This window comes from Pristis pectinata, chromosome 5, assembly GCF_009764475.1.
Source record: "Pristis pectinata isolate sPriPec2 chromosome 5, sPriPec2.1.pri, whole genome shotgun sequence".
NCBI lineage: Eukaryota > Metazoa > Chordata > Chondrichthyes > Rhinopristiformes > Pristidae > Pristis > Pristis pectinata.
In genome coordinates this window covers 91,579,298-91,606,642 of record NC_067409.1, presented here as the reverse complement: position 1 = coordinate 91,606,642, position 27,345 = coordinate 91,579,298, and the positions used below count along the sequence as shown (strand labels likewise).

Genomic DNA, 27,345 nt, shown 5'->3' with positions numbered 1-27,345 from the left:
CACTAACTGATGAGTCTGCAGCTGGAAAGAATAACTTCATATCATTGCCAAAAATATACAGAAGTTAGATGCTTTTTTTTAAAGTAGAGATATCCTGGAACATACCAGAAATGATTGTGGAAGCAAGAACAACATATTTTTATAAAAAGGCATTTCATTTAAAAAAAGAATGAAATAGTAACACAGAAATGGTGCTGGACAAAGAAGGAGATGTTAAGAGGGGCAACTAAAAGTAAGTTTAAAGAAGAATTGATTAATGGCCTTCATGAGGGAACTGGTAAATGTTCACTAGATGGGAAAAATGGTAACTAATAAGTAACTCTTTCAGTGAACCAAGGTAATGTGAATAATCTTCAATGCTTTGATATTGTATGATTTTCAAGATCTAGGTATACTACACTGGCCTGTGAGTATTGGTTACCCATACAGGCCGTCTCTGGGTTACAAAGGCCCAATTTATGGGCACCCCTGCATACAAATGAGCTCCCATAATTTTATTAAATTCAAAAGCCCAATGTATGTACATACGTTCATTCCTAAGAACAGCAGAATGAGTATCCAGTTGATGCCATTTGATACAATACTGTGGAGGTATGGTTACCTATCAAGTGATTTTTGTGTATTTTCCTACACAAAATGGACTTAAGGACATCTGTGAAAATGGAACCCGTTCATTACCAGGGACGATTTGTACCAAGAGTCAGCAGTAGTGGTAACACCTTGATGGAAAGCGCAAATTGACAAATTATAAATTTTAAATACTTCTTTGTTGAGAATCTCATTATACTGCACCAATAATAATTTACATTTTAACCCTTTGACTGTTCCAGTTAGTGACATTTGTAGAAAGTAATTGATTACCACATTAACATGTCAGTCTTCTTAGAATGATGTAGGGTCTGTGGGTACTTAATGATAAAACAGCATTTTATTTATATGTGTCAGATTTCTACTCCAAAAAGAATATAGTACAAAAGCCTTGAACAAGGGATTAAGTTAGATTTGTAATCTGACTGCTTTGATTAGACATGTGTAATTAGGTTGATGGGTGTACATTTCTGTTCAAGTTTTGGAAATTACTAATTGTGGCATAAATCCATACTGGCAACAAATATAATCGATTTTATTATGCCAATAAATAGTGACCTCAATTGTCCAAATATTTCTGCAATACTATCCATGTGTATATTTTTCCTCTTCCCTTCTCTCCTAAAAGCAGTGATTCTTGCTAATATAGGGCTCCATAGGGATCAATTGCCCTCCAGAACCTTAGCTATACATATGAGGGTCGAAGTAATGAGTGCCAGCAGACTATTTGACTGCAGAGCTTCTCAGCTGTGTGTGTTTCTATTTTCAAATATTTTCTATTCAGTGTGATGTAATAATGCAGCAGCTCCAAAACATTGTGCATCAGCACAATGGAAATTCAAATCGATAATTTCCTGTGTAATGGAATCTCCTTTTTGACTGTGTCTCCAGTGAGGACAGTCCAAGCAACAGTTAAAGAACATTAAAAAAACCTTTATTTACACAGCACAGTAACAGGCCCTTCTGGCCCAACAAGCCCGCGCGGCCCAATTACACCCATGTTAACCTACTAACCCGTATATCTTTGGAATGTGGGAGGAAACCAGAGCAGCCGGAGGAAAGTCATGCAGTCGTGGGGAGAACATACAAACTCCTTACAGACAGCAGCAGGAATTGAACCCTGATCGCTGGCGCTGTACTAGCGTTACGCTAACCGCTACGCTCATCACCCAGGGCTGCTTTTGTGTACCCTTAAGACATTAGCTAATGTTCTAACAGTTGTGACAGATCAGTTCTCATCTTTGCTGCTCTGGAGAAATAAAGTGAGGGGCAGACACTTACTTGCAGGACAGAAAGAACATCAGCAGCAGATACCCATATCAGACTCCCTGATATCCAAAATAGAACAGCATAATTGATGCATGGGAAGAGGTTTGTTCTTCACTCATCCAGAAATGCAGTGTGTAAGTGTTAGAGAGAACCTTGCCCTTTTTAGCCGAAAAGATAAATTAGAATCATCCACTGAAGTCAAGTATAAAATGTGCTATAGATCAAATTAGCATTGCAATACCAAGCCTCTGAAACATCGAAATTGTAAATATTCATTTTGGTTTAGAGCTTTTTCCAGTTGCATTTCTATAAAGCGTTTTACATATATTTCCAGGGATGCTGCAGTGCTTCAACTTGCACATCTCTCCAAATTAGTAATTGCTCATTATCCAACGTTGGGATCTTGGGAGGTGAGGGGGTGGGGGTTGAATACAGCCAGATTGTTTTCAACAGTCCATCAATAAAAAAAAAGAATCTTCAGCTGAAGCATGAGGGCAAGTATAGGAATTGTTAGGGTGGAACTTGCTTCTGGTAGGAAAAGGGATTCCCTATTTAAGTTAGTTTTCTAATGTGGAACATTATTGGGTGTGCAGAGCTGACAGCTGGGTTTGAATAGAGAGTGGTTGAGCAATAGATGACATTACATTGTTCAGAGAAATACCTGGTCTACTCTCATTGCTAAAGAGATAAATTGATCTTAAACGTTGATGTGATTTTTTCAATTGGCAGCAGCATGTGGAAGATTCCATTCTTCAATAATTTTATATTGAAAGTAACAAGTTAATTCCATATTCTATGAATTTTTAGAATCTGTGTATGCTGTTACTAATTTTGGCATCTTACATCTTCTTTACCTTGGAAACCACATTCCTTCTTCTTGGTTTATGGTCCCTAAAAAAAAGTATCTGCTGAGTCACAGCCCTTACTTTTTTAAAATAATAGAGTAGGCCATTCAATCCTCAAGCCTCTTTCACCATTTATTTAGGTGAAGGTTGACCTGACCTAAGGTTAACTCCATTGACCAACCCTTGCACCAAATCCTCGATATTATTATCAAACAAAAATCTATTATTCGCAGTCTAAAACATTTTTAAATTGACCCATTTTTCTACTATCCAATGTGTACTATCTTGATTTCACTCCTGAATGTGTGAGTTCCAATTTCAAAACTTTGACCCTCCAACCCTTTGTTCTAGACTTTCCTGCTGGAGGAAAATGTTTCTTCATATATACTATGTCAAATTCCTTTCACATTTCAAACATCATAACTGGATCAATCCACAGCCTTTGAAATCCAATGGAATATAATTATGTCTTCACAGGTTAACTCTTGAAGCCTAATATTTCTGTGTTGAATTGATGCTGTAACCTGTATAATGCCACATGTCAATTCTGAGTTGAATACACAAAACTAATACTCTGGTAGTCAAGTTGGGGTCCAATGGGGGTGTTACAACTATAACATAACTTCCTATTTTCTTTGTATTTAAACTTCCTTGAGTTGAAGAGCATTGTTCTGTTCAGTTTTTATTGTGTTTTGTCCTGTGTAAGAGCTTTAATAAAGTCATAGAATCATAGTTTTCCGGCACAGAAACGGGTGCTTCAGCACACCTTGTCCATGCCGACTGTGATGCCTATCTACGCTAATCCTATTTGCCTGCATTAGGCCCTTATCCCTCTACTCCTTTCCTATCCAAGTACCTGTCCAACTACCTTTTAAGTATTGTAATTGTATCTGCCTCTACCACCTCCTCTAGCAGCTCGTTCCATATACCCACCGTCCTTTGTGTGGAAGAAGTTGTCCCTCAGATCTCCTTTAAATTTCTCCACTCTTATCTTAAACCTATGCCCTCTAGTTTTAGACTTCCCCACGCGAGGAAAAAGACTCTGACAATCTACCGTATCAATGCCCCTCTTAGTTTTATGAACTTCTCTAAGGTCAACCTTCAGCCTCCAACATTCCATTGAGAATAAATCCAGTCAATCCAATCTCTCCTTACAAGTAAATTCCTCCATTCCAGGCAACATCCTGGTGAATCTCTTCTGCACTCTGTAATGCTAACACATCCTTCCTCTAGTGTGGTGATCAGTACTGTACACAATACTCCAGGTGTAGCCTGGCCAATGTTTTGTACAGCCTTAACATAATTTATAAGGCAAGCTTATAAGCTTATATGTCATCAGTTAATAAAGACAAGCATGCTGGATGCCTTCTTCACTACCTTACTCATCTGTGTCTCCACTTTCAGGGAGCTATGAACTTGCACCTCAAGGTCCCTCTGTACTTCAACACTCTCGAGGTCCCTGCCACTTACTGTATTTGACATTCCAAAATACATCAGCTTACACATGTCTGGGTTAAATTCCATCTGCCACCATTCTGCCCAACTTTCCAACTGATCGATGTCCCTCTGTAACCTTTCACAACTTTCATTGCTACCTACTACACCAATTTTAGTGTTGTCAGCAAATGGACTAATCAGTCCACCTTCATTCTCATCCAAGTCATTTATATATAAATATATGACAAACAACAATGGTCCATGCAACCATCCCTGCAGTACACCACTGATTATAGACCTTAAGTTGGAGAAACACCCATCAGCCACTACCCCCTGCCTCCTGTCACCAAGAAATTGTGATTCCTGTATGTAGAACCATGATTCCGAAGGTTTTCCCATCATTCCTAGATCTTTGCAGGTTAGAAAATATTCCAAATTGTCTTTTCCAGTTCCAGAGTTCTCTATATTTCAACTTCACCTGCCAGAGCTCACTTAATCTGTCCAACTTCCAAATTTCATCCAGACAGTTTACTGTGCCTCGCATCTTACAATGATATGAAAGCACAAGGGAAGAGTTATATGCATGTATGTGTTTTTTATATATATGCTGAAAATCTGAGATGCCTGGAGAACAGCACGCACCAATTGGGTAATATTTCTTTCATCCTTTCTTCCATCTTATATATTCCAAACAATGGCCATCTCTTTTCACACGGTTACCTCCAAATCTTTCAACATGTGTTTTGCTAATAGTACCTTGTACAAAACCATATTAAATGCTTTATGAAAGCCCATATTGCTGATATCCAGAGATGCCACCCCTACCCTGATAGTGACCTCTTCAAATAAATATAAACTATGTTATTCCAACATGACTAACTCCTCCTACTTACTCGCTTCTTCTTCCATTCAAATTTGTACAAGTACTAAGTCACTTTCTCCAAGGCATTTTGCAGCAGCTCCCTTAATCTTGGCTCTTTTTTATTCATACCTGTTTTGCTTTCCTATCCATCTCTAATCCAGTACTTACATGTTGCTTTCTTGTGGCTGCAAAATGTTGTAATACAAAGGAATCTGGAAATCCTAGTACGTGAAATGCAAAATGTTTGCATACAGCTGTAGCAAGTAATTAGCAAGGCTAACAGAATGTTGGCCTTCATTGTGACGGGTATGGAATGTAAAAGAAGAAACATTTTGATGCCACATTACAAGGTGCTGGTGAGACCACACCTGAAGTACTACATACAATCATGGTCTCCATATTTAAGGACAGATGTACTTGCTTTGAATAAAGTGCAAGATGTTTCACTAAGTTTATTCCTTGCTTGAAGTGGTTGATATAGGAAGAAAGGTTGGCCCTAAACTCATTGGAGGATAGAAGAATGAGAAGTGATCTTGTTGAAACATATAAGATTCTGAGGAGGATTGGCAGGGTGGATGCTGAGAGGATGTTACACTCAGCGGGGGTATCTGGAACTAGGGAACATAGTTTTAGAATACAGGGTTGCCCATTTCAGATTGAAATGAGGAGGAAAAATCTCACAGAGGGTTATGAATCTTTAGAATTCACTCCACCACACAGCTGTGGAGGCTGAGTCATTGGTACTGGAGGAATATGAGCAAAGGGAAAATGTGAAAGCTAGAATTAGTTAATAATACTGCAAGAGGAGCAAGAGAAAAAATGTAAGGACAGAGAGATAATGTAAAAGCAGAAGGAGGAATGAGAGTTGTAGATTAAGAGGGAATGCAGAAAGATAATTGCTGGTTGGGGAAGAGCTTTTACTCATTCTTACAAAGCAACTCAGAAAGAGAAAAACATGTTTTTATCATTTCTTTGTGAGCAACGCCACAGGAAATTAACAAGTCTTTACAATAATATTTCTTTTGTTCATCGTGTATGTTGAAGTTGTTGACTGTTGGTCTTTGCCAAGACCACTGAGCTGTGGTTCTCTCATTGGATAATTGTTTAAATATTTCTAGGGGTGAAATTCCACTCTGCAAATCTTTGTAATAATGTAAATTCATTTGGATAAATTCTGTATTTTTCCAATTATAAACATATTTATTTTAACCCTACATGGTTTCCCTCCTCTTGCTAGTCATTTTGTTTCTAATTGCAGAATAAAATATCTTCACAGTACAACCACAAACAGTATGTTTTACTCACCTTAACAGATTGTGAAATGCATAATCACGTTAATGAAAAAGAATTATAATTCACTTGGAAGCTTAGCCAAGTAACCCTTATGCCATTCAAATGCCAAATGATCTATACACATAACTGGGGTTCATGAACATCATCCCCAACAATGTAGTTTGCTCAGTTGTTGCCTGATATTTTGCATGATCACTTCAGTAGTGAGTCCATTCAGACTCACACAAATGAGGGTAAGAGTGTACCAGAAACTAAGATCAACCAGAAGTATATAGAGCAGCCAGATCACTATGCCAGTCAGGGATTAACACAACATGGTTGAATCCACAGAAGTGAGAGGAAATAGGCCACCAATCCTGCACGAGAAAGGAAGGCCTCCAATCTCCATGAAAAGGGCTGAAATGAGACTTGTACTCCTTGATAATGAATGCAAGCTTTCTAACAAGCTTCTGAATTTAGCTTCAATTTTATTGTGTATACCTATCAAAATACATATCTGCAACCTCTGCAGTGGAATGTGTGTGAACTAGCTCTCTGATGAGGTGGCATCAGTGCTAGTCTATGACTGCCTTGGCTGAAGGCCATTCATGCTCAATGTATTACACTGCAGATCTTCCACAGTGTTATTCATTAAGTTACACTGTGGCAAGATTCAGGCTAGTGGCTTTATGTGTGAAATCGAGTTGTGATCCAGCTTTATCACCCACAGTCGTTTTGCTATTCCCCTTTCCCTGGTCAGGGGAATATCCTGGTTCCTAAGGAGAAAGTCATACAGAACGGTTATAGAGAGAGGATAGGAATGAGAGGTGCATGCTTAAGCTACCTGCAGCTTGTAATTCAGAAAAGATTTTGAGATGTAAGGGGAAGGATTAGGTATGAAAATACATCATCGTTTGAAAATACATCATCTTTCATCATTTCAGCTTTTGAGCTGGCTGCAGCCTTAGCAATGGCTGGTTCACTATATGGCCTGCAGTGTCTCCTCCAGGACAGTTGGTTTGTGCAGATGCAAATGAGACCCTGCTCTTTCTGGATTTGCATCACCTTATTCAGCGAGAAAAAAGGAAGTGCATCAGAGGTTGGGCCAATTGTCTATCATATTTGTTAGGCTAGCAGTAAGCAAAAGTAGTGAGATCTGTGTGTGTGACTTGCAGCAGTCTGGAAGGTGATGTATAGTATATAAATCGTAGGTTTGGTTATTAGCTGACAAAGCTGTGATGAATTATACAATGAGTGACATTAGTTGTGCAGTGCAGCTGATAAAATATGATACATTCGCTGACCTTTACCATCTGTCTGAGATCATTGAATTTCTTGCATCACTGTGGGTGCTCAGAGTTGGCTTCATGGCATTGGACTACACGGTTATCTGTTCTAAGTGTTCTCTTCGCTTGAGTCCAGAGGGCCTCCTACCGCTCTCATTGCAGGATACACTGGAGGGACTGCAGGTGCTGGAATCCGGAGTAACAAACATTCAGGACTCATGCAAGGTTTCTATCCAACATGTCAACAGTTCCTTGCCCCTTCACAGATGCTGCTAGACTCGCTGGGTTCCTCTAATAGATTATTTGTTGCTACAAGATGCTACCAGTGTAGCTCTAGAATATCTAGGAGCCTGTTCTCTCCTGCCATATCCCTTCCCAAGCCAGATTTACTTGGTAGCAATCTACTCTGTGGCACCACCCCCTTTAAGCAATCCCAGGGTAGCTTTAATTGGTGCTATCAGATTACAATAACCTCCAGTTGACACATGGAGCTTGCAGTGCAATGAACAGTGGTGAGCTACTCACAGATTGCAAGAACACATTTTTTGGGGTTGTCTGAATTTCCTCTTATTAATAAAGTCAGGAGCCAAATGGCTTCCTCCCATGCTATATGATTCTGTGACACTATGAACCAAAGAACCAAAGACTCACTTATTCTTCTGGAACTCAGCATTATGCTGATGAAGCATCCCAAATGTCTCTACAAATATTTTGAGGTTTTCCTCCTCTGTGAAAACTTCATAAAAACCTTGACTCCCACTTGTTAAATTCTGTTTAAACTTTCATGTGTGCATTTTTAATGAATTTTGAATGTTCCTGTGTCAGTATGTCCTCCTTTATAGTCAGTTGCAATAATTTCCTTTTAATATGCCAGTTCAGAAGAACGGTTATTTTCTTCTTGGAACGTAAGTTGGTACTGGCTCTTCCAATGGTGTTTGAGGGGAAAGGATGCCAAGGGTGGAAACGTTTTGCAGCCAGTATTTGAACTGGCAAAAACATGACTCTGACCTATGTCATGTACATGTAATAGTGCATACTTATATCCCTACCTTCCTTTATGCTTCTGAGACCTGGACAACTTATAGCAAGCACCTCAGAGCATCCATTCTGTCTCTGCGAAAGCCTGCAAATTCACTGGAAGGATAAACAAACCAACATCAGTGTCCCCTGCCAGGCCAGCATCTCCAGCACTGAGACCAAGTTTACTCAATCAGCTTCATAGTGGGGGCTATATCATTCATAAGCCTGACACCAGAGCCTAGTAATCGACACTCAATGCCGAGCTCTGTCACAGGAGATTACCAAGTGCATGGACAAAAAGAATCCAAGGACATGCCCAAAGCTTCCTTCAAAAAATGAAGCATCCTCACTGACTCTCAGGAATTCCTGACCCATGTCCACTCAAAGCAGGGAACAAGCATTCAGGACAGCACTGAATACCTCAAGTCCATGTATTGGGAGGACATATAAGGCTTATGTAAATAGCAGAATGCACTTCCTCACTAACTACCCACATTACCTGCACAGTAAAGTAACGTCGATCCCTAGATGTTGAAAAGTCTGTGGTTCCCACATTGGTCTCATCAGTCACATCAGAACCCACAAAACCAGGGAAGAAGCAAGTCATCCTCAATCCTAATGGGCTGCTTCAGGAGACTTTTCACCAGCAACACCTGCTTTCCTTTGTAATGCACAAAAATTTTGCTTTGGCCACAACTTTGATGGCATCTATAGACATTAACATAAAGTCAAATGACTTTATGGAGTTGGATTAATTTTGGTACCTAAACGTCAGTGCATTTTCATCTACCAATTTACAAAAGATGTTGACTCTTCTGATGGAGGAGCTAAGAGTAACAAATGCTTTCTGATGCTTCAAATCCTTCCCCTCCCTCACCATCTCCATCTGCCGATCACCCACACATTCCTCCCATTGGAACCTCCTTCCCTTTATTCTACGGTCCACTGTCCCATCAGATTCCATCTTCTTCAGACCTTTGTCACTTCCACCTATCACCTCCCAGCTTCTTGCATCATTCTCACTCTCCCCCCTCCCTCACCTGCCTATCACCCCCCTTGCCTGGATCCACCTATCACCCACCAGCTCTTGCTCCACCCCTTCCCCCCCACCTTTTAATGCTGGCTATCTCCCCTCTTCTTTCAGTCCTGATGAAAGGTCTCAACCTGAAACATTGACTGTCCATTTCCCTCCATGGATGCTGCCTGACCCGATGAGTTCTTCCAGCCCCTTTGTGTGTTGCTTTCTGATTTCTCGCTTGTTGACCTTCAGAATAACCTGTGGAGGACATAATAGCCAAACTCTCTCCTGTCTGCTTGGTCTCCTTGCATGAGCACTTCTAGAAAGGGTCATTCTGCAATAACCTCAGTTAAGATGAAATACCTTAACCCAGTCTATTGACAGATTTGGGACCTTTGAGGCTCAGAGCTAAAGAGACCCTGAAGCAACATTTGCTATGTCATGTGACATGCATAATAGACACATGACCTTTCATTATTGTCTGACTTCCCGTTCAGTTAAGACTGTTTTGTAGCTATCTAATGAGGTGACTTGCATCAGAATTGAGCCAATCACCAGTGATCATGTTTAACTGCAAGCTCTTTCTCTTGAATAGTTGTTGAAATACACTTGTGCAAGTTTACAGTAACAGTGTCAGAAGCTGGACCTTGATACGGAAACCTTTCGCTGAAGTAAATCTGATTATTTTCCACATGATTTTCCTGAAAGGATGTTATGATTTTCTAGATGTATGTTGGCTGGTGATAAATGAGGCTTTTATATGATGTAATGTGAAAGGTTGGTGCCTTAACTTCCTCCTTCTTGGAGCTTAGTAAAGAGAGCTGTCTGAGCAGCCTCTTAAGTTTTACTTTTCCCAATATCTACCCATTATCAGGCTGCTAACAAACTGCTGCCAAATGCTAGATACGAGGCACTTAAGCCTATGTTTTATGGGATTCCTCCAGTTGCTGCATTTGATGAAGCAAAGGCCACATTGCCTAACATAACAGGCTGCTGTGTAATTGGCATTCTTTTCCAATCCATATCCCAGCATCCCCTGTTTTGTCCTGTTTGTGGTTTATCTCTTTTGTCAGTATGCTTGTCAAAGCCAGCGCTGACTGACTTCATTTCCCCAAAGTGGAGCACAAGCATTGTTTGGGCATTGACGGCATTCTGTCAACCCCCCGATAGACAATACCACTGATTCACAATTTCCTGAGTAGACCAGACATCTAGCTGTGTATTTCCCCCACCCCCAAACACTCATCTCTTATCACCATTGGTCATTAAACAGGCTCTGTTTTCAAGCTCATTTTGTACTTGTATAGAGCCATAGAAAGAGAGTGAAATCATTTTTATTATGAGGTGATATCCCTGTTTAGACTTGGCAAAATGTGAGATTATTATGCCGATAAGATAAGTATGCTGCCATAAAGTTCCCTATGAAACTAGTGGGAAGGAAATTACTGCCCTGATCTAAATCAGGTCATGTTGATTTGTGACAGACTTGAAGTAAATACAGATGTGTACTTTTATGAGCTTTTTTATGGGTAAGTACTAAAAAAATTAAATACTAAAAGTGAAATTTAAGTACTGGTCGTGCTGTATGAGCGTGCCTACTCATGACATGCTCTTAGAGGATTTTGTCATGCACCAATTAAAAATGCATACCAGCATTCCTTCATTTCCTTGGTGCCTGGGGTCCTCTGCACACATATGAAAGGAAGAAAATCAAATGCGAATGCCACTTGTCACTGTTATCACAGAATTCTTGAATCACTGCTATTTAGAGTTGTTATTCGATTAACGACTTTGTCTTACAGGCGACTTCTGTGTGAAATTGCTATTGGTGGTATATCTTTGTTTATATATTTTGGGGTCCCAGATTAACCCTCAGTTGTTCATTTACGTGAGCCTTGTTTAAATAATCAAGGCTCAAAGAATCAATTATCTGTTTAAGTAATCAAAGAAACATGGTATACACTTCTGATAGTTTTGTCATTTATATTTAATTTATTTGCTGGAATTTCAGCCTTCGTGGAAATACTGATTTTCAATTATTAATCAATAATTGAACTTGTTATTTTGATACCTGCTCAACTTTTTCTCATGTGGAGAAGCCATATAATAGAAAGCAAAGACTGAAAGGTTAGGTGAATAAATTCAAGAGACCTACAAAATCTGGAATCTCTTGAATACTCAGCATGACATAAATGGCTGAACCGATATATGCTGATTGTAATCTGCATAACTCAGTGACAAGTGTCTACAGAGTTTTACGATTTTGAATCCTGAACTGGATGTGTAGATTCTTGAGAAATTAAATTCATTTTGAATGTTTAGAGTTACTGGAACATAACTGTCCAAAGCCCTTTTGCCTACAACTGCTCCTTTTAATATTGAAATTATTACCACATGCTGTAACTAGTAAAGAAACGTATCAAAGCAAATGGCATCTGTTTAACATGGATTTATAATGTTAAGCTTAATCTTACTATTAAGCTGCATTATAACATAATACAAAAAAAATCCATCTTACAATGCTGTTGTCAAATGTATTAACTACCTGAGGATTTTTTAATATAAGTTTCCAACGATGACAACTTTTAACTGGAATGCACAATAGTATCAACCACTGAATAGTTTTTAATTTCCCTTTTTGTGTTCAGTTTTTCTGCACTTTTATGTCTTTCTTTGCACCCTGCTCCATTTTCTACAATGTACAGTCCAATCTGAAAGGGTCGGCAAGTGAACTTTTGTAAGCCTTGAAACATCTGCCAGAAGTTGGTATTTTTTGTGGGGGTGGGTGTTCTCCCATCCAAATATATATTTGCCTTCTGCTGTGCAAACAGTTCGTGTAATTCAGCTTTGTAATATTGCCTGCTGATAACTGTGCAATCTTAAACCTTTCCTTAAAGTTTGTGCAGAAATGTTATTGCTATTCTTATAGGGTTTGAAACAGTAAATTTTATTTAAGCTACTTCATGGATATCTGCAGTATATCTGGTAGCATTTACGCTATATGCATCATAGTTTCCTATAGAGATAATTGCATCTTAAGTCAGTGTTCAATGTATCTTCTAAAGCCTTAAGAGATTTTCATATCAGTATCGCATACATCTGGAAATGGTCTATTTACTTAATGCAATATGCATTAGGTGTATTCTAGCATGTACAAGTATAGAACTATCCCCTTCACTAGTTTTGTTGAGTAGGATTGCCATTGGTAGGATTGGGTAAAGTTGTCATAGATTGTGGTTTATCAGGTTTCTTTGCCTGTGCCGATGAAACATGGGTTTAGGAATAACTGATAGAATGTGCTGATTTCAACATCTGAATAAATAAAGCAGTGAGGTGCATAAGAAAAAGAATTAGCATTATTGTGAGATAATGTTCAAACATATATAAAGTATTTGCAAAATTATGATTGACAATCTAAGCTGTACAGGAGAATGTTATTTACAACAGTTTGGGACAGAGAGAAAGCTGTTTGTGCAAAGACTTGTTTACAATCAGATAATTTAACTTTGGACTTTGTAATATAGCAGTTACTTTGCATGACTTGCCTTAGTGCAATGCAATTTTTGGATCACACCACTCCAATGCAGATAGGCCTAGAAATTAGGTCACATGGTGCCATATATCTGTGCACAACATGATTCATTTTCAAAGAGAAATCAATCATAATTGACCATCGGGAAGTTGCTGCAAGGGACACTATATTCACAATTTTTAAGTTCTCTGCAAGTCTGACATTCTAATACAAAGGAGACCAGACAGGACTGTAACATTCAACATGCCTGACGCCATTTCTGTAATTTTTAACTGTGCTTGTGTAACCCATGAACAGCAAATGGATGAAATAACTGGTATAACAATCCAATCATTCAGTGAGTGATTGTCATATAATCTGGTAGAACTCAAACCAATCTGGCGTTTTTCTGGTATTTTTCTGGGAAAACTTGACCACACAGAAGACGTGAATGTATAAATGGATCAAGAGTGGTAGTGGAAAACTCATATCGTCAATTAGAAGCACATTTTACACTTTACATCAAAGGAAAAGAAAATCAAACGAAGTGTAAAGCAGAAAATAGAAAACAGCATTTCTGGAGACAAAAGGTGTATTGTATGTCGACATTTCGGGTTGAGACCTTGCATAAAGACTGAGAGTCAAGAGAAAAGATTGCCAGAATATAGCAGTGGAGGGGTGGGATGGGGTTGTGGGATAGAGGCTTTCAGGTGACAGGCGGAAGCAGATGAGGTGGGAATGATGGACAGATTAAACTAGGTGGGGGAAGGGGAAAGGGAGAGGTGAACAAAGGGAAAAGAAAACCAGGTGGACGGGTGAGTGCTTGCAGAAGGACAACACTGGAAACTGGAAAATTTAGTGTGTATACCATTGAATCTTCTAACTACCCAAGAAGAACATGAGATGTTGTTCTTCCAGTTTGCATTTGGCTTCTTGGTAGCAATGTAGAAGGCCGAGGATCGACGGGTTGAAGGAGAGTTGAACTGACATGCAACCAGAAGCTCAAGATGGCCATTGCAGACAGGATGTAGGTGCCTAGTGAATGTTTGGTTTCAAAATTTAGAGGAGGCCTTCGTGAGGAGGTAAATTGTGAGCACTGAATGCAGCAGACCAGGTTGGAGGAGGACCAGGTGAACCTCTGCCTCCCCGGAAGGATGTTTAGGTTACCTGGATGGTGGTGAGAGAGGACGTGAGGGGACAAATGTTACACCTCCTACAGTTGCAGGGAAAAGTGCCAGGAGATGGGGAGAGGTGATGAAAAGGGATGAACCAATCAGGGAGTCACAAAGTGAGTGTTCCCTGTGAAAACCAGGGGATGGGGGCGGGGGTTGGGTGGGATTGCAGAGAGGGGACGAAGCGACTGGCGGTGGATTCGCATTGAAGCTGGCAGAAATGGTGGAGGATGATGTCTTGTGTATGGAGGCTGGTGGGGTGAAAGGTGAGGACCAAGGCAACTTTACTGCTGTTCTGTCTGGGGAGGAGGGGTGGTGAGAGCAGACATGTGGGAAATGGAGGAAATATGAGCGAGGACTCCTACTATGGCAGAGGGGGAGCCACAATTCTGGAAGAAGCAGGACATTTCAGAAGCTCTAGAGCAGAGTGCCTCGTCTTGAGAACAGATGCGGCAGAGATGGGGAAATTGAGAAAAAGAGATGGCATCCTTGAGGGAGGCAGGGTGGGAGTTGGGTTTATAAAAGGTGTCAGTGGCAAGTCTGTTCTCCTGAGCTGGAGACAGAGAGATCTAGAAAAAGAAGCAAAGTGTCAGAGATAGTCCAGGTGAATCTGAGGTTAGGGTGGAAGCTGGTGGAAAAGGTGATGAAATTTATGGGTGCAGGAGGCAGCATGGATGCAGTCATCACTGTAATGGAGAAAGAGCTGAGGGTGTGTGTCAGAACAGGCTTAGAACAAGGATTGTTCCATATAGCCTACAAATAGACAAGAGTAGCTAGGATCCATGCAAAGGTCTGTGGCTACCCCTTTGATCCGCAGAAGGTGGGAGGAATCGAAAGACAAGTTGTTAAGGGTAAGAATGGGTTCTGCCATGGATGAAACTGTTAGTGGAACGAAACTGGTTGGGTCTTCATTCAAGAAAGAAACAGAGGGCCCTAATACCTTCCTGATGGAGAATAGACATGTATAGAGACCGAATCTGCACAGTCAAGATGAGGCAGTTGCGGCCAGGAAATTGGAAGTTACCAAAAAGATAGCAGGAATGAGCGATGTCCCAACGTAAGTGTGAAGGGACTGGACAAGGGAAAAATGGATGGTATCCAGGTATGAAGAAGTGAGTTCAGTGGGGCAAGCCCAGGCAGAAACAATGGGTCTACCAGGGCAGTCCTGTTTGTGGATGTGAGGTAAGAGATGGAAGCAGGCAGTGTGGGATTGATGCACTCTGAGGTCAGAGGCTCTGGAGGGAAGATCTCCTGATGTGATGAGATCTGTAAAATAAAGTGCACAGCACACTGCTACTTGGCTGTTGGTTGTTTTGTGTTGCTGATCATGACACATTTATACTCCATGTTTTAGAGTACTTCTGTCACCCTCAGCCAGTATAAAAGTCCTACATTTAATTTTGTATATTAAGTTGCTGGTATACTCAAATAAATCATTTTTAGTTTAATGCATCATCGCCTTAAAACTGAGTTGCAGTTCCACAGGGACCAGTCAGCTTCTGGTACCTTTCCCAGGTGTCTTTTATTCATGCATGAATATCATTGTGGTATTCATCCACAAGGAGAACCACAGCAGAGCAAGTCCTGCCCTTACTTGCAGTTTGCATATGCTCAATGCCACAGGGTCAATAGCTAGCAATCAGTAATTGCCACATCCCTGATATTTGGAGTGCTACGTTTAATTAAAAGCAGCCTTATAACCATTGCAACTGAGATCGACGTAGTTGGAGTAATAAATTTGGACCTCCCTGGTCTGCGCATTTCATGTTTGTGTGAATAAACTGAGCCAACACTTTAATTTTTATAATGATAAAAATGACTCCATTATTCAATTTGCACCAATCTGAATTTACAAATTTGCAAGTTTTGCAAATTACAGGAGAGGTACTTGTATGCACTTAATTATGAAGCTTGGAACTCTGCTTTCCTCCATCCAAGTCATCAACTCATATAACTTCACCTTCTCAGCTCACACCAAACTAAACATGGCTGTATAACTGAACCTGTATCAGCTCTATTTATGAGGCATAAATTAGGAACAAAATTGCAATGTAATTAAGATTGGGAATTAATAAAACTTGTTCAAAGCAAATGTGTGGGCTATGTACTCATAAATTCAAAATTATAAGTTCCACTTATTTATTTGGTATTATTAATACCAAGCAAAGTACTGTATAACTCAAGTATGTTAGCCTCTAAAGAGACTATGAGTTAAAACTTACTATTAGTTGACTTGGAAGAATTAATGAATATGATAGTCTGAGGTAACCAAAACTGAGAGTTAACATCTTTGGATTGAATGTTACCAATGAGCAGTGCTAACGCCATCCATTCTGTGATTTCTTTACTGCGCATACTGTGAACACCTCACACTGTAAGTTTATTTCTCACTCGTTTTAAATAGCTGATGAAGCCTTAAATCAGAAAAAAAAATATTATTATGAAGCAAACTCCAATGTTTTGTCCTAATGAATACAAGCAGCCTTTTTCAACAGCAAATTCCCTTATTATCCCAGTTTATACAAAACTTTGGAATAGTATTTCTCATAATATGGCTCAAGTTCTGTCCCAAATAAATGTGAAATATCAGCAGACAAGGCATGAGTAGTCTGTGGAATTTTTATCACTCTGACCAGTCCTGGACTGAATGTCCGTCTCCCATGTACACTGACTGTGGAATACATTTACATTACTGAAAGTCTTGAATAAAGAAAACTATATGCATTTTACAGCAATATATATCTTTCAAGTGTAGTTATTATTGAATGTGATGCTAACTAGTAGATAAAAGTAATGATGCCAATAATAAACACTCCCCATTATTGAATTCCATCTCTTCTTAAACTAGTTGAGAACTCCTATCAGGATCGCTAACTCCTTCTACTATTTTCCCTAATTATGTCATAAAGTGCTATTAAACAAAGTAAAGGAACCATCCTGCTATTAAATTTGACTCAGCTTAAAATAACGTAATTGAATTGTTAGCACAGACTTCTACAGTGCTGTCTGACTTGAATCAGAATCAGGTTTATTATCACTGACTTATATGTAGTGAACTGTGTTGTTTTGCACCAGCAGTACAGTGCAAAGACATAAAAAATTACTATAAATTACAAAATAAATAGTGCAAAAAGAAAGGAATAGTGAAGTAGTGTTCATAGGTTCATGGACCATTCAGAAATCTGATGACGGAGGGGAGCAGCTGTTCCTAAATCGCTGAGTGTGGCTCTTTAGACTCCTCCCCGATGTTAGTAATGAGAAGAGGGCATGTCCTGGATGGTGAGGGTCCTTAGTGATGGATGCCACCTTCTTGAGGAACTGCCTCTTGAAGATATCCTGAATGGTGGGGAGGGTTGTGCCCATGATGGAGCTGGCTGAGTCTACAATCCTCTTGCAGCCTCTTGCAATCCTGTGTATTGGAGCCTCCATAGCAGGCAGTGATGTAACCAGTCAGAATGCTCTCCACTGTACATCTACAGAAATTTGCAAGAGTCTGTAGTGACATACCAAACCTCCTCAAACTCCTAACATAGTAGACCCACTAGCGTGCCTTTTTCGTGATTGTGTAGTGATGAGCTACACACTGAGCTAGAAATAACGACACGCAGTCAGTAAGTTGCACTCGAGACTGGTTTATTGCGAACCTCGCCGCACTGGCTTTTAAACAGTTAAGTTCCCGCCCTCTCTGGGCAGCGATGACGTCAGAGGTGTGCCACCAGAACCTCTTCCCATGCATGGGCTTTCTCCCCTCGCTGGTGGAGAAGAAGGCCAAGCGCCATTTTGTGGCTGGCCTCTCTGCTGATGCGCGCGCGCCGTTTTCGGAGCCGGTTTGCCTGCGTGGAAGGTGGGTCGCCATAATTGCATCAATGTGTTGGGCCCAGGATAGGTCCTCCAAGATGTTGACGCCAAGGTACTTGAAGCTGCTCACCCTTTCCACCGCTGACCCCTCAATGAGAACTGGTGTGTGTTCCCCTGACATCCCCTTCCTGAAGTCCACAATCAATATCTTGGTCTTGCTTATGTTGAATGTGAGGTTGTTGTTGCAACAGCACTCAACCAGCTGATCTATCTCACTCCTGTACACCTCCTTGTCGCCATCTGAAATTTTACCAACAATTTTACCAGTGGTATCAATGGCAAATTTATAGATGGCAGTGTGTTGCTTAATATGATTCATCGGAAACAATTTTTTAAAAATGCTGCAAAAATAATTGGATTGCCAATTGACTCCCAACATCTAAAATATATGTAAAATATAAAAGGATATTAAATGATATTTCTTAAAATGTTCTTTATAAAGAATGAATTAATTGTGGAACTTGCTTTTATTGTACTTTCTTCAAGCTTTATCAGTCTTGCCAAGACTTTATCAGCTATTCAGATCCAGCAGTTCAACTAATATACCTCATTCACCAGAGCTAATCACAAGGCACTTTATTAGTCATGGTGCTCTACTGTGTACCGTGAAGCCAATATAGTAGAACATTATTGATAACGAAAGAAACAGAAGCAGGAGAAAGCCATTCATCTCTTCCTGCTTCCTCCACCATTCAGTTGGATCGTGACTAATCCTTTAACTCAGTGCCACTTACTCAAACTAACCCCATATCCCTTGATTTACTTAATATCTAAAAACCTATCAATCTCTGTCTTGAATGTACTCAGTGACTAACCTTCCACCACTCTCTTGGACAAAGGATTCTGGAAATTCACCACCCTCTGGATGAAGAAGTTTCTTCTCATCTCCTTCCTGAATGTCTGAGCCCTTATTCTGAGATTTTGACCTCTCATCCCAGATACTCCAGCCAGAGGAGACATCATCCCTGCATTGACCCCGTCAAGCCCATAAGGATTCTGATTGTTTCAATATGATCACCTCTCATTCTTCCAAACTCAAGAAAATATAGGCCTAGTCTGCTTAATCTCTCCTCATAGGAAAGGAAATTAAAGAGTCAATTAGAAGTACTGGCAGACAGGAAATAATAACTGCATTTTTTATTCATTCATGGGAGATGCTCATCACTGACAAGCCCAGCTAATCCTAGTTGCCCTTGAGAAGGTGTTTCTGATGTATGGAACCAGTAATTCCTTCAGGTGAAAGCATCCTATGATGCTGTTAGTAAGGAAATAATAGACAAAACATGCCCAAGTCAGGAGTTGGAGCAGTCCCTGCAGACGGTGGTATCCCCATGTGCTTGTTACCCTTGCCCTTCTATTTGATGAAGGTCACAGGCTTGGGAGATGCTATTGAAGAAGCATTAGCAAGTTGCAGCTGTGCTATTTGGAAATGGTACAAACTGTAGCCAGGCTATGCTGCCGATGAAGATGCCAGTCAAATGGATAGTTCTGCCTTGGAAGTAAAGTTGCTCTTTTGTACTATGTGCTTTAAATCAATCAAGATCTAAATCCAGGTGGAACTATGATTTACCTGTACCTTTTTTCAGCCTGATATACTGCACTGGGTGCCCATGATATGGTCTCCTCTGCATTGTGGCAACCAAATGCAGATTAGGTGACAGTTTTGCAGGGTTAGTCAAGATGCCTGTCACTTTAATTCTCCATCCCACTTCTACTGCGACCTCTCTGTGGCACCACCACAATTTCTGTCTCTCAGTCTCTCCATGCGTCTGGCCTATCATCGACCTTCCCTTTTGTTCCCTTCACCGCTTCTACCTTTCTCCACAATTTAAAACATATTCCATTTTTAATTCTTCCCAGTGCTGGTGAAAGGTTATTGATCTGAAACATTAATTCATTTCTCTCTCCACAGATGCTGCCTTCAGCATTTTCTGCTTTTATTTCAATTTTTTTTGAAAAATCAAAATCTAATCTGTGCCCACACTTTATAAATATGAGTAATTGTATACTTAAGCAAAGTTTGCAACAAAAATGCTTTTCCATAATGGAATCTAATATTGAGAAAACATAGCCAGCATATGATTCCTTTGTACATGGAAAGAACACATCTACTATGGAGAGGCCTTATCCAAATTTAAAACTGTGGAGGTATTTGTCAAATTCTTTCACTTGTGAACGGAGGGATAATTGCTGGTACTCCAACAAGATTTTAAGCAAATCTCCATTCCAGTCCACTGTCTGAATTGTTCTCCTTACCCTTAAGTAGTTGGATTACATGTGTCTACCCAATTTTGACAGTAAGTAATTCCATGCACCCTGCAGCAAGTGGATGAATTTATCATCAAACTCCTACATTCTTAGATTCACGCATAAGCATTTTTTGCAAATGCTTCCCAAATATTGATTAACCAGTTCAGAGCCAGTATTTAAAATAAATTTCAAAAGTTGTCTTTGTATGATTTTCATATTTTTTTCCTTCCTCATTTTTGTGCTGACCTTATTGTGGCATAACATGTAAATTATAAAGGGTTTAAGTATGAGCCGTTTAAAATATAATTGCTGCACAGCGGGGACTTAGAATTGATGCAGATTTAACCAGAGAAATTCACAATACAATGCAGCAAATTGTACTCATCTTGATTGTATTGTGATATGCACTGCAGTAATTGGCACTTGGTAAATATTTTAAATAAACTGGATACACTGCATACTGTACATCTTTACTGTCTTTTGAATGTGGTATCTCAGACCATCAGAGAAAGAAAATACTACAATAAAGGTAGCTGCAACTAAACAGATTTCTCAATAATGTTTGGCTGAAAGGGTCATCATGATAATGACTGTGTTGTCATACCTTCAAGTTTACATCAAGGGAAAAGAAGCTAACATTCTCTGGGACAGATACACATATCCAGAGTAAGAAGATTCTGCATAAGCTAATTTGTCCAGAAAAAAAATCCAATCATCCTTCACAGCAGTAGAAAATCACTACAAAACACTTCAACTGCTAATTATTTTAACACTGTGGAATAATATTTTGAAAGATATTAGCCGTAATGTAATATCCCAGGCATTACCCTGCATTAAACAGCTCCCACAGCTGGAATCTCCACAGGACTAACTGCACAACATTCTCTGTAACGCTGAATTAGTTATAATGCATTTTAACCATTGCATGAATTTATTTTTAAAGTAAAATTTTAAACAACATTTCGAATCACTATGCGATGTCTTCATTGTCATCACTTGGATGTTTAAATTAGGCAATGTCCTGAATCATGAATAGGGATGATAGGAATAGTAGTGTCACTCAGGTTGGTTTTGCCATGAATCATGGCTAATTTGTACCTCAACTGTATCTACCTGCTCATGCTCTATATCCTTTGAAACCCTTACTAAATAAAAATATATGGATTTCAGCCCTGAAAATGCGAATTGATCCAAGATGCACCTCACAATTTTGGGAAAGCAAATTCCAGATGTTCTCTGCCATTTGAAGAGGTGCTTTCTAATTTCATTGTAAGGTGGCATGCTGTAATTTTAAAATTGTACCCTTGTTCTGTTTTACTGCAGCAGAGGCAAGTTTCACTGTATTTGCTAGTTTCATTTATACAGATGATCTTTACAGACAAAAAAGTGATACTGCAAAGATATAAATATTTTAATCCAGTAAATATCCCGCCAAGTGGTCTGCTCTGTCATTTCCTTTCATCTTTATTAGATCACTCCTCAAATCTTGTAACCTCAAAGGAAAATAAACCAAATGTATGCAAATTAGCATCATAATTTAACCCTTTTAACATAGCTGAATATGTAGCCAAAGCCAATCTGTCCATCTGTAAAACTCTGATGTGGTTTAATCAATGCTTCCTGCAACCAAAGAATCACTACCTCCCCACTATATTTCAGAACCCTTGCATTTGGGGGTCAATATTCCATTACATTTTTGTATGTTTGCATTGGATTCATGTATATATTAATGTTCTGAAATTACCCTTTTGTAAACGAAGGATAGGAGCCAGACATCAGGAAAATCCCACCCAGCAATCTCATGCACCTTGGGCTTCTGAGAAGCAGAGTTTGCAAAGTCCAGGCATGGGCTTATTAAGATGTACTTGTCCTTATCTTATGGTGCCCATACATAAACAATGTTCATCGTGAATTCCCTCCAGTTCTCCCGTGAACACCCGTCATCTAAAAAGCCAGTCCTGGCCCCAATCAGAGATGGCCTGGGAATTTTATTCTTGAAGAAAATGATGCAGAAATAAATAACTGCATGTTAAAACTATTAAATTGCTAAGCATTCAGGCCACTTGACAGGAAATTTACTAGATTTAAATATGGATTATCTTTTAGCGTCACGTTTGTGTCTGCAAGTGCTATGTATGTATACAAATGAAACCAACACATTCACTGATTGTGGGCGCTCTGGCACACGCAAGGCTGGAGATCAAGTGATGAAAATCAGTTGAAACTGTGATGAGCCATTTTAACCTATATTAATTTGCCCCGATGTTGGAATGCATTACTTGTTGCTAAAACATCAAATACGGGCAAAGAAGGAAAATAAAGACGTAATTTTAATTAAACGCTTCCAGTAGTCTGTAAGGGAATTGTTTGTTGGTATAAATACAACCGGATCCGTTGGAGATATTTTTTTCCAAGAAAGTTCAAGGATATCGCTGACTGAAAGTGGATGCAGAATAAATGTAGGGTTTGGAAGTCTGGGAATAAAACGGACGAGAGTGTTGCCTGATTTAGTACTTCTACTGCCGATTGTCCTGCTTTGGGCTTCAAAAGTGGAATGACTGGTCTGCAGGATGAAAGCTGCATAGTGGGAGCACATTCATTCCACTTGCTCTTCTATTGAAATGTTATGTAGTCTCCATTCCATCACAGCCTTTTGAGCAACTAAAATGGTCTCTGAAAATACAGTCACAAGTAAAATATCAAATTCTGATTAAAGAACCCTACTGACGCTCAGATTGACATACTAGAGAGAACTGATCTAATTTTGTAACAGCTTTTCGGATAGTGTTTGTTGTTTGCCTTAACACTTGAGCGAAATGCATGTAAAGTCAAGTGTATGGTTTTGTCTCCGCAAGTCAGAGGGCCAGCGGGAATTCGTTCAGGGTGGTACCTGTCAGTAAATCGACCCTTAGTTTACCTCTGACCTTAAACCTGCAACATCCCAGAGAGACTATGCTGCCGCGGGGCTCAATTACCACAGTGCTTTGTGCGGATTTTAGTGAAAGAAGCAGCAATAAACCATTAAAGGACAACACCGTAAAGTCATTAGACAAGTGACGTTGACTTGGGGTTCTTCTCTTTAAAGGAATTTCTACAAGGAGATAGCACCAAAGCCCTGCAGAAATCTGGGATGGAGACCAAAAAAGTTTCTTTTGACGTAAGTTTTGCTTTGGATTTACAAATTTACATAAAATGAAAACAAGTTGAGCGGGCTTGATGCCGCCACTCGGGCACCCCACGCCCTTTGTGACAAGCATCAGCCCCAGCGCACAGTTTCATGTTCCTTTACATTGACTTTATTCTCAGTTTCATTTTTCCGTATATGACAAGCATTCTTCATATCACGATTGATAATCTGCTACACATTTTTAAATGTTTGCTTATTTCTAACGTCCAATTCTCCTGATGAAATGTGCTCGCGTTTCTTCCTCCTCTGGTCGCTGGTCGAGGCTCAAACTGCCCCAAATGACCACGTTCTTGATGTGCTTCTGTGCAGGAACTGGTTGAAGGAGATGGTGGATGCTGATATCGAGCTCATGAGGGCCAACCCAAACGCTTGAGGCCGGATACTATTCCGCACAGCAGAGCCACGAAATTTTCTCATGGAACACTGGATCAAATTCAATGATCGGAAAGAAATTATCGAGGGTTCAAATGAGCAAGGGAAAGGGAATCGCAATTTTAACGTGATTGTTTCTTAAACGATCTGCTAAATGGTGTACTATGACTTCAAAACAATACAGACTAATCATAGCAATGGTTGATGGGAACGGTCTTTAACGATTAATGATTTTACTTTTGCCTTTAATATTGAAACTTCTTTGTAAACTGGTGAAGCATTCAATGGGGTTCAGGAATAATCATGATTTTGTAATTTTCTGCATTAAATAAGATGTTGTTTAAAATCAGCTAGTTATTGAAAATGACTCCTGCTTCGTTAAAATACGACGTCGATTTCTAATAATTTGGTGCTTTTGTTTGTGTAGGTGTTACATAAGTTCTAAATCTTACGATATTATTTCATGCCTGTGGAATTGGTAATATGATATTTTTAAACAAAATAGCATGTTTTATATTATAAGTATCGGGACATGGGCATCTTTACAGGACCGTAATAGCTAACTGGCTTTAAAGAGTAGATTTCACACAGATTACACACAGTGCGAAATTTTAACTTCCAATGAACAACGCGGGCTTAGTTTCCATAGGCACAGTAAAGAGAAATTCCTTGGAAACCTTAATGAGAGCTTGTGGACGTAAGAGGGAACAATTTCGGGGGTAAGGAAGGCATTCTGGTTATAAAAGATCCTTCTGTATTTCACACCATTCAACCTGCAGATCTGTGCCCTCTCAGTTCCGCTCCCTGCTTTCTATAATTAGATCCCAGTCTGTCTCCGGGGTGGTGGGGCAGGGATGCTGGCGATTTTTGAAATACTCATAGGTCATATTTTAAAGTAAGAATAATTAACATCTTTGTTTTAAAACGTTTTCTTTTACTGGAAGCTATTTTTTCCCTAAGGTTTAAGAGGCGGTTATGTTGAGCGCCGGTTTCCCTCTCACTATAAGCTTTCAACGTTGAATCTTATCCATCGAATCTTGCAGTTTATCCTGGATCCGGAACTCCCACCCCCACTCCCCCAAAAAAGTCTCCTTCCTTCCACAGAAACCGCCACAGTTCTTCGGTCCTCTTACTGTTAGTCTTAGCATTTAATGTGAAGTATTTTCAAATTGTTTAAAAGTCAGACAGACTACCTTTAAAATATTAATCGAGCTAAACATATTTTCAGACTTGGTCACAGTAAGTCAGGGAAAAATACCAAGTGACGCTGCTGGAAATAAATTTAGAAACAAACGTCGAACTAGGATTAAGTTTACAGCCATACGTGTGCTCGTTGTGAACTTGCTGTGTTTTTTTTAAAAAATACCAGTTATTTCATTTCCCCAATGCTTGCACAAACAAGAAAACAAAAATCCACTTTAGTCATTGGGCGGTTTAAGTGTAACTGGGTTGGCGTTGTAATCATTTGAATGGAAGAAGCTCCACAGTTCCAGGTGAGGCTTAGGAAATGTAGTGTTTACGTGGGCTGGGTTTAAGAAGTTATTCTATGTGATTTGGTTGCAATACCTCAAATGGTCCCCCTCAAATGCGCATATTCTCAGTGACTTTTTTTTCCGTCCAATTCCAGTTCCGCTTACAGTTCGGTAAAACAAACGGTCAGCGCATTTTCTTGCCGTCACATCGGTGATCTTGCCATGGGGGCAAAATTAAACATGCTGAGTTGTTGTGGCAAGTAATGAGTCATATTTGCTGCATTTAAAATAAACTGGGCTTTTATATTGCGCAGAGATTCGGTTGATTTAGTTTATTAACAGAACACCTTATAACAAGCTACAGTTCCCAGCACTCAGACAGTGGGACTTGTTGAGTATAATTGGGAACATATGTGAGTAGACGTCGCCAAAGTCTGGGAAAAGGACACCAGCTTACAGGCTTGATACAGGTGCAAGAAACATTTTTTTTCAAAGCATCTAACCGTTGATCATGGCGTCAAAAGTTCGAAGAAGGTTAATCAGGCACTCCATAAAATATTAAAATCCTCGCAACTATTTCTTAATCTTGAACATTAATAAGCCAAAAAAAATCGAGAGCAAGCGTCCGATTTGGGGGGAGGATTGGCGGGGGAGGGGGGACTTAGATGTCGGATCTGTTCGTGGACTGTCTACAGTCTGCGAAAGAGAACTGCTCCTCAAGTTCTGACTGACCACAGTTGCCCTCAGCTGGTGAAAGGAAGCCTTGTCCGCAGTGAACACGTCTATCATACTCTTCATATGAAGGCATTGCCGCAGATTTATTTAAATCTCGCTTCCCTTCTTTATATGTACTGCTCTGTGCAAATCTTTGAGCGCGAAGTACATTTTCGTTACTTCCTCTGGGTCTAATTGCTTGCAAGAAATGCTGCTGAACAGTCACATAAATGATCGTTTGGTTACAGATGTCCAGTGTGGACTGTTTTGGGGATCTCAGACAACTCGTGCATTAGTTTGAAAAAAGTCGCTCGTTTTACCAATTGTTTAGAACTTCACAGAATATAAAAACGGGCGCAAATTTGGTATTGGGGAAACGACATGGTTTAATCTCCGGAATCACCTTTGACTAAAAATTCATCGGACGCTACCTTGTTGAACGGAGTGGAACATTGCACTCGCACACGTCAAGTCAAAACCGGCCGCCTCTTTGGCAAATCCCAATTCAATATTTGTTGCTATATTTTTTTAACTCTCGAAGATAATTTTAAAGCGGACATTCGTTTTTTTTAAAAAAACTGATGAATTAACTTGTGAGAAACCGATTATTTATTTTTAATATGTTCAAGCGAATCGGTAAATGATATTGTAATGACTTGTATTCCTCACATAACACTGCAACAAGACAGCGCAACTTGTCCCTTGTAAGCCTTAATCCAACTTTGTCGAGGAACATTGATGAATCCCAGACTGATGTATAAAGACATTTTTCCAAACGATAGTTCTGAATTCCTATGCAATACAGAGAGGGGAAACAATGTTCATTCTTAAATTGGAATGATGAGAACATTTTGTTGCCATCAGTTTTCAGTAGAGAAAATATGTATGAAAATTAATGTTTCAGCAGAGAAAATATGCATGAATATTAATGTAATTTATGTCTCACAGCCGATTGCTCTTCAAGTATAACTTCACTAAATACGGATAGGGAAATGCTAAATGTTCAGTTTTCCTCGCATAGATCAAAAATAGTCAGACCTCTGGTTGGTGTAAGCTTGTAAATTGAACCGACTGTAAACTATACGGCGAGAAGGACACGCGCAAATCAGTCAACCTATTATGTGGTTTAAGATTCTAAAAATGTATCCTAATGGAGTGGATGACGAGGATAAACACCCTGTGTCCGTGTCACACTAAAGAGAGATGCCCGAA

General features: G+C 39.7%; 1 protein-coding gene across 1 annotated transcript in view; it reads left to right on the top strand.

Moving 5' to 3' along the window:
• Positions 1-27,345, top strand: part of gmds (GDP-mannose 4,6-dehydratase) — a 490,748-nt gene that overhangs the window by 454,650 nt on the left and 8,753 nt on the right. Inside the window, exon 10 of the mRNA XM_052016962.1 lies at positions 23,474-23,545. Coding sequence (XP_051872922.1) covers positions 23,474-23,545 — 72 coding nt within the window. The remainder of the gene's footprint in view (positions 1-23,473; positions 23,546-27,345) is intronic.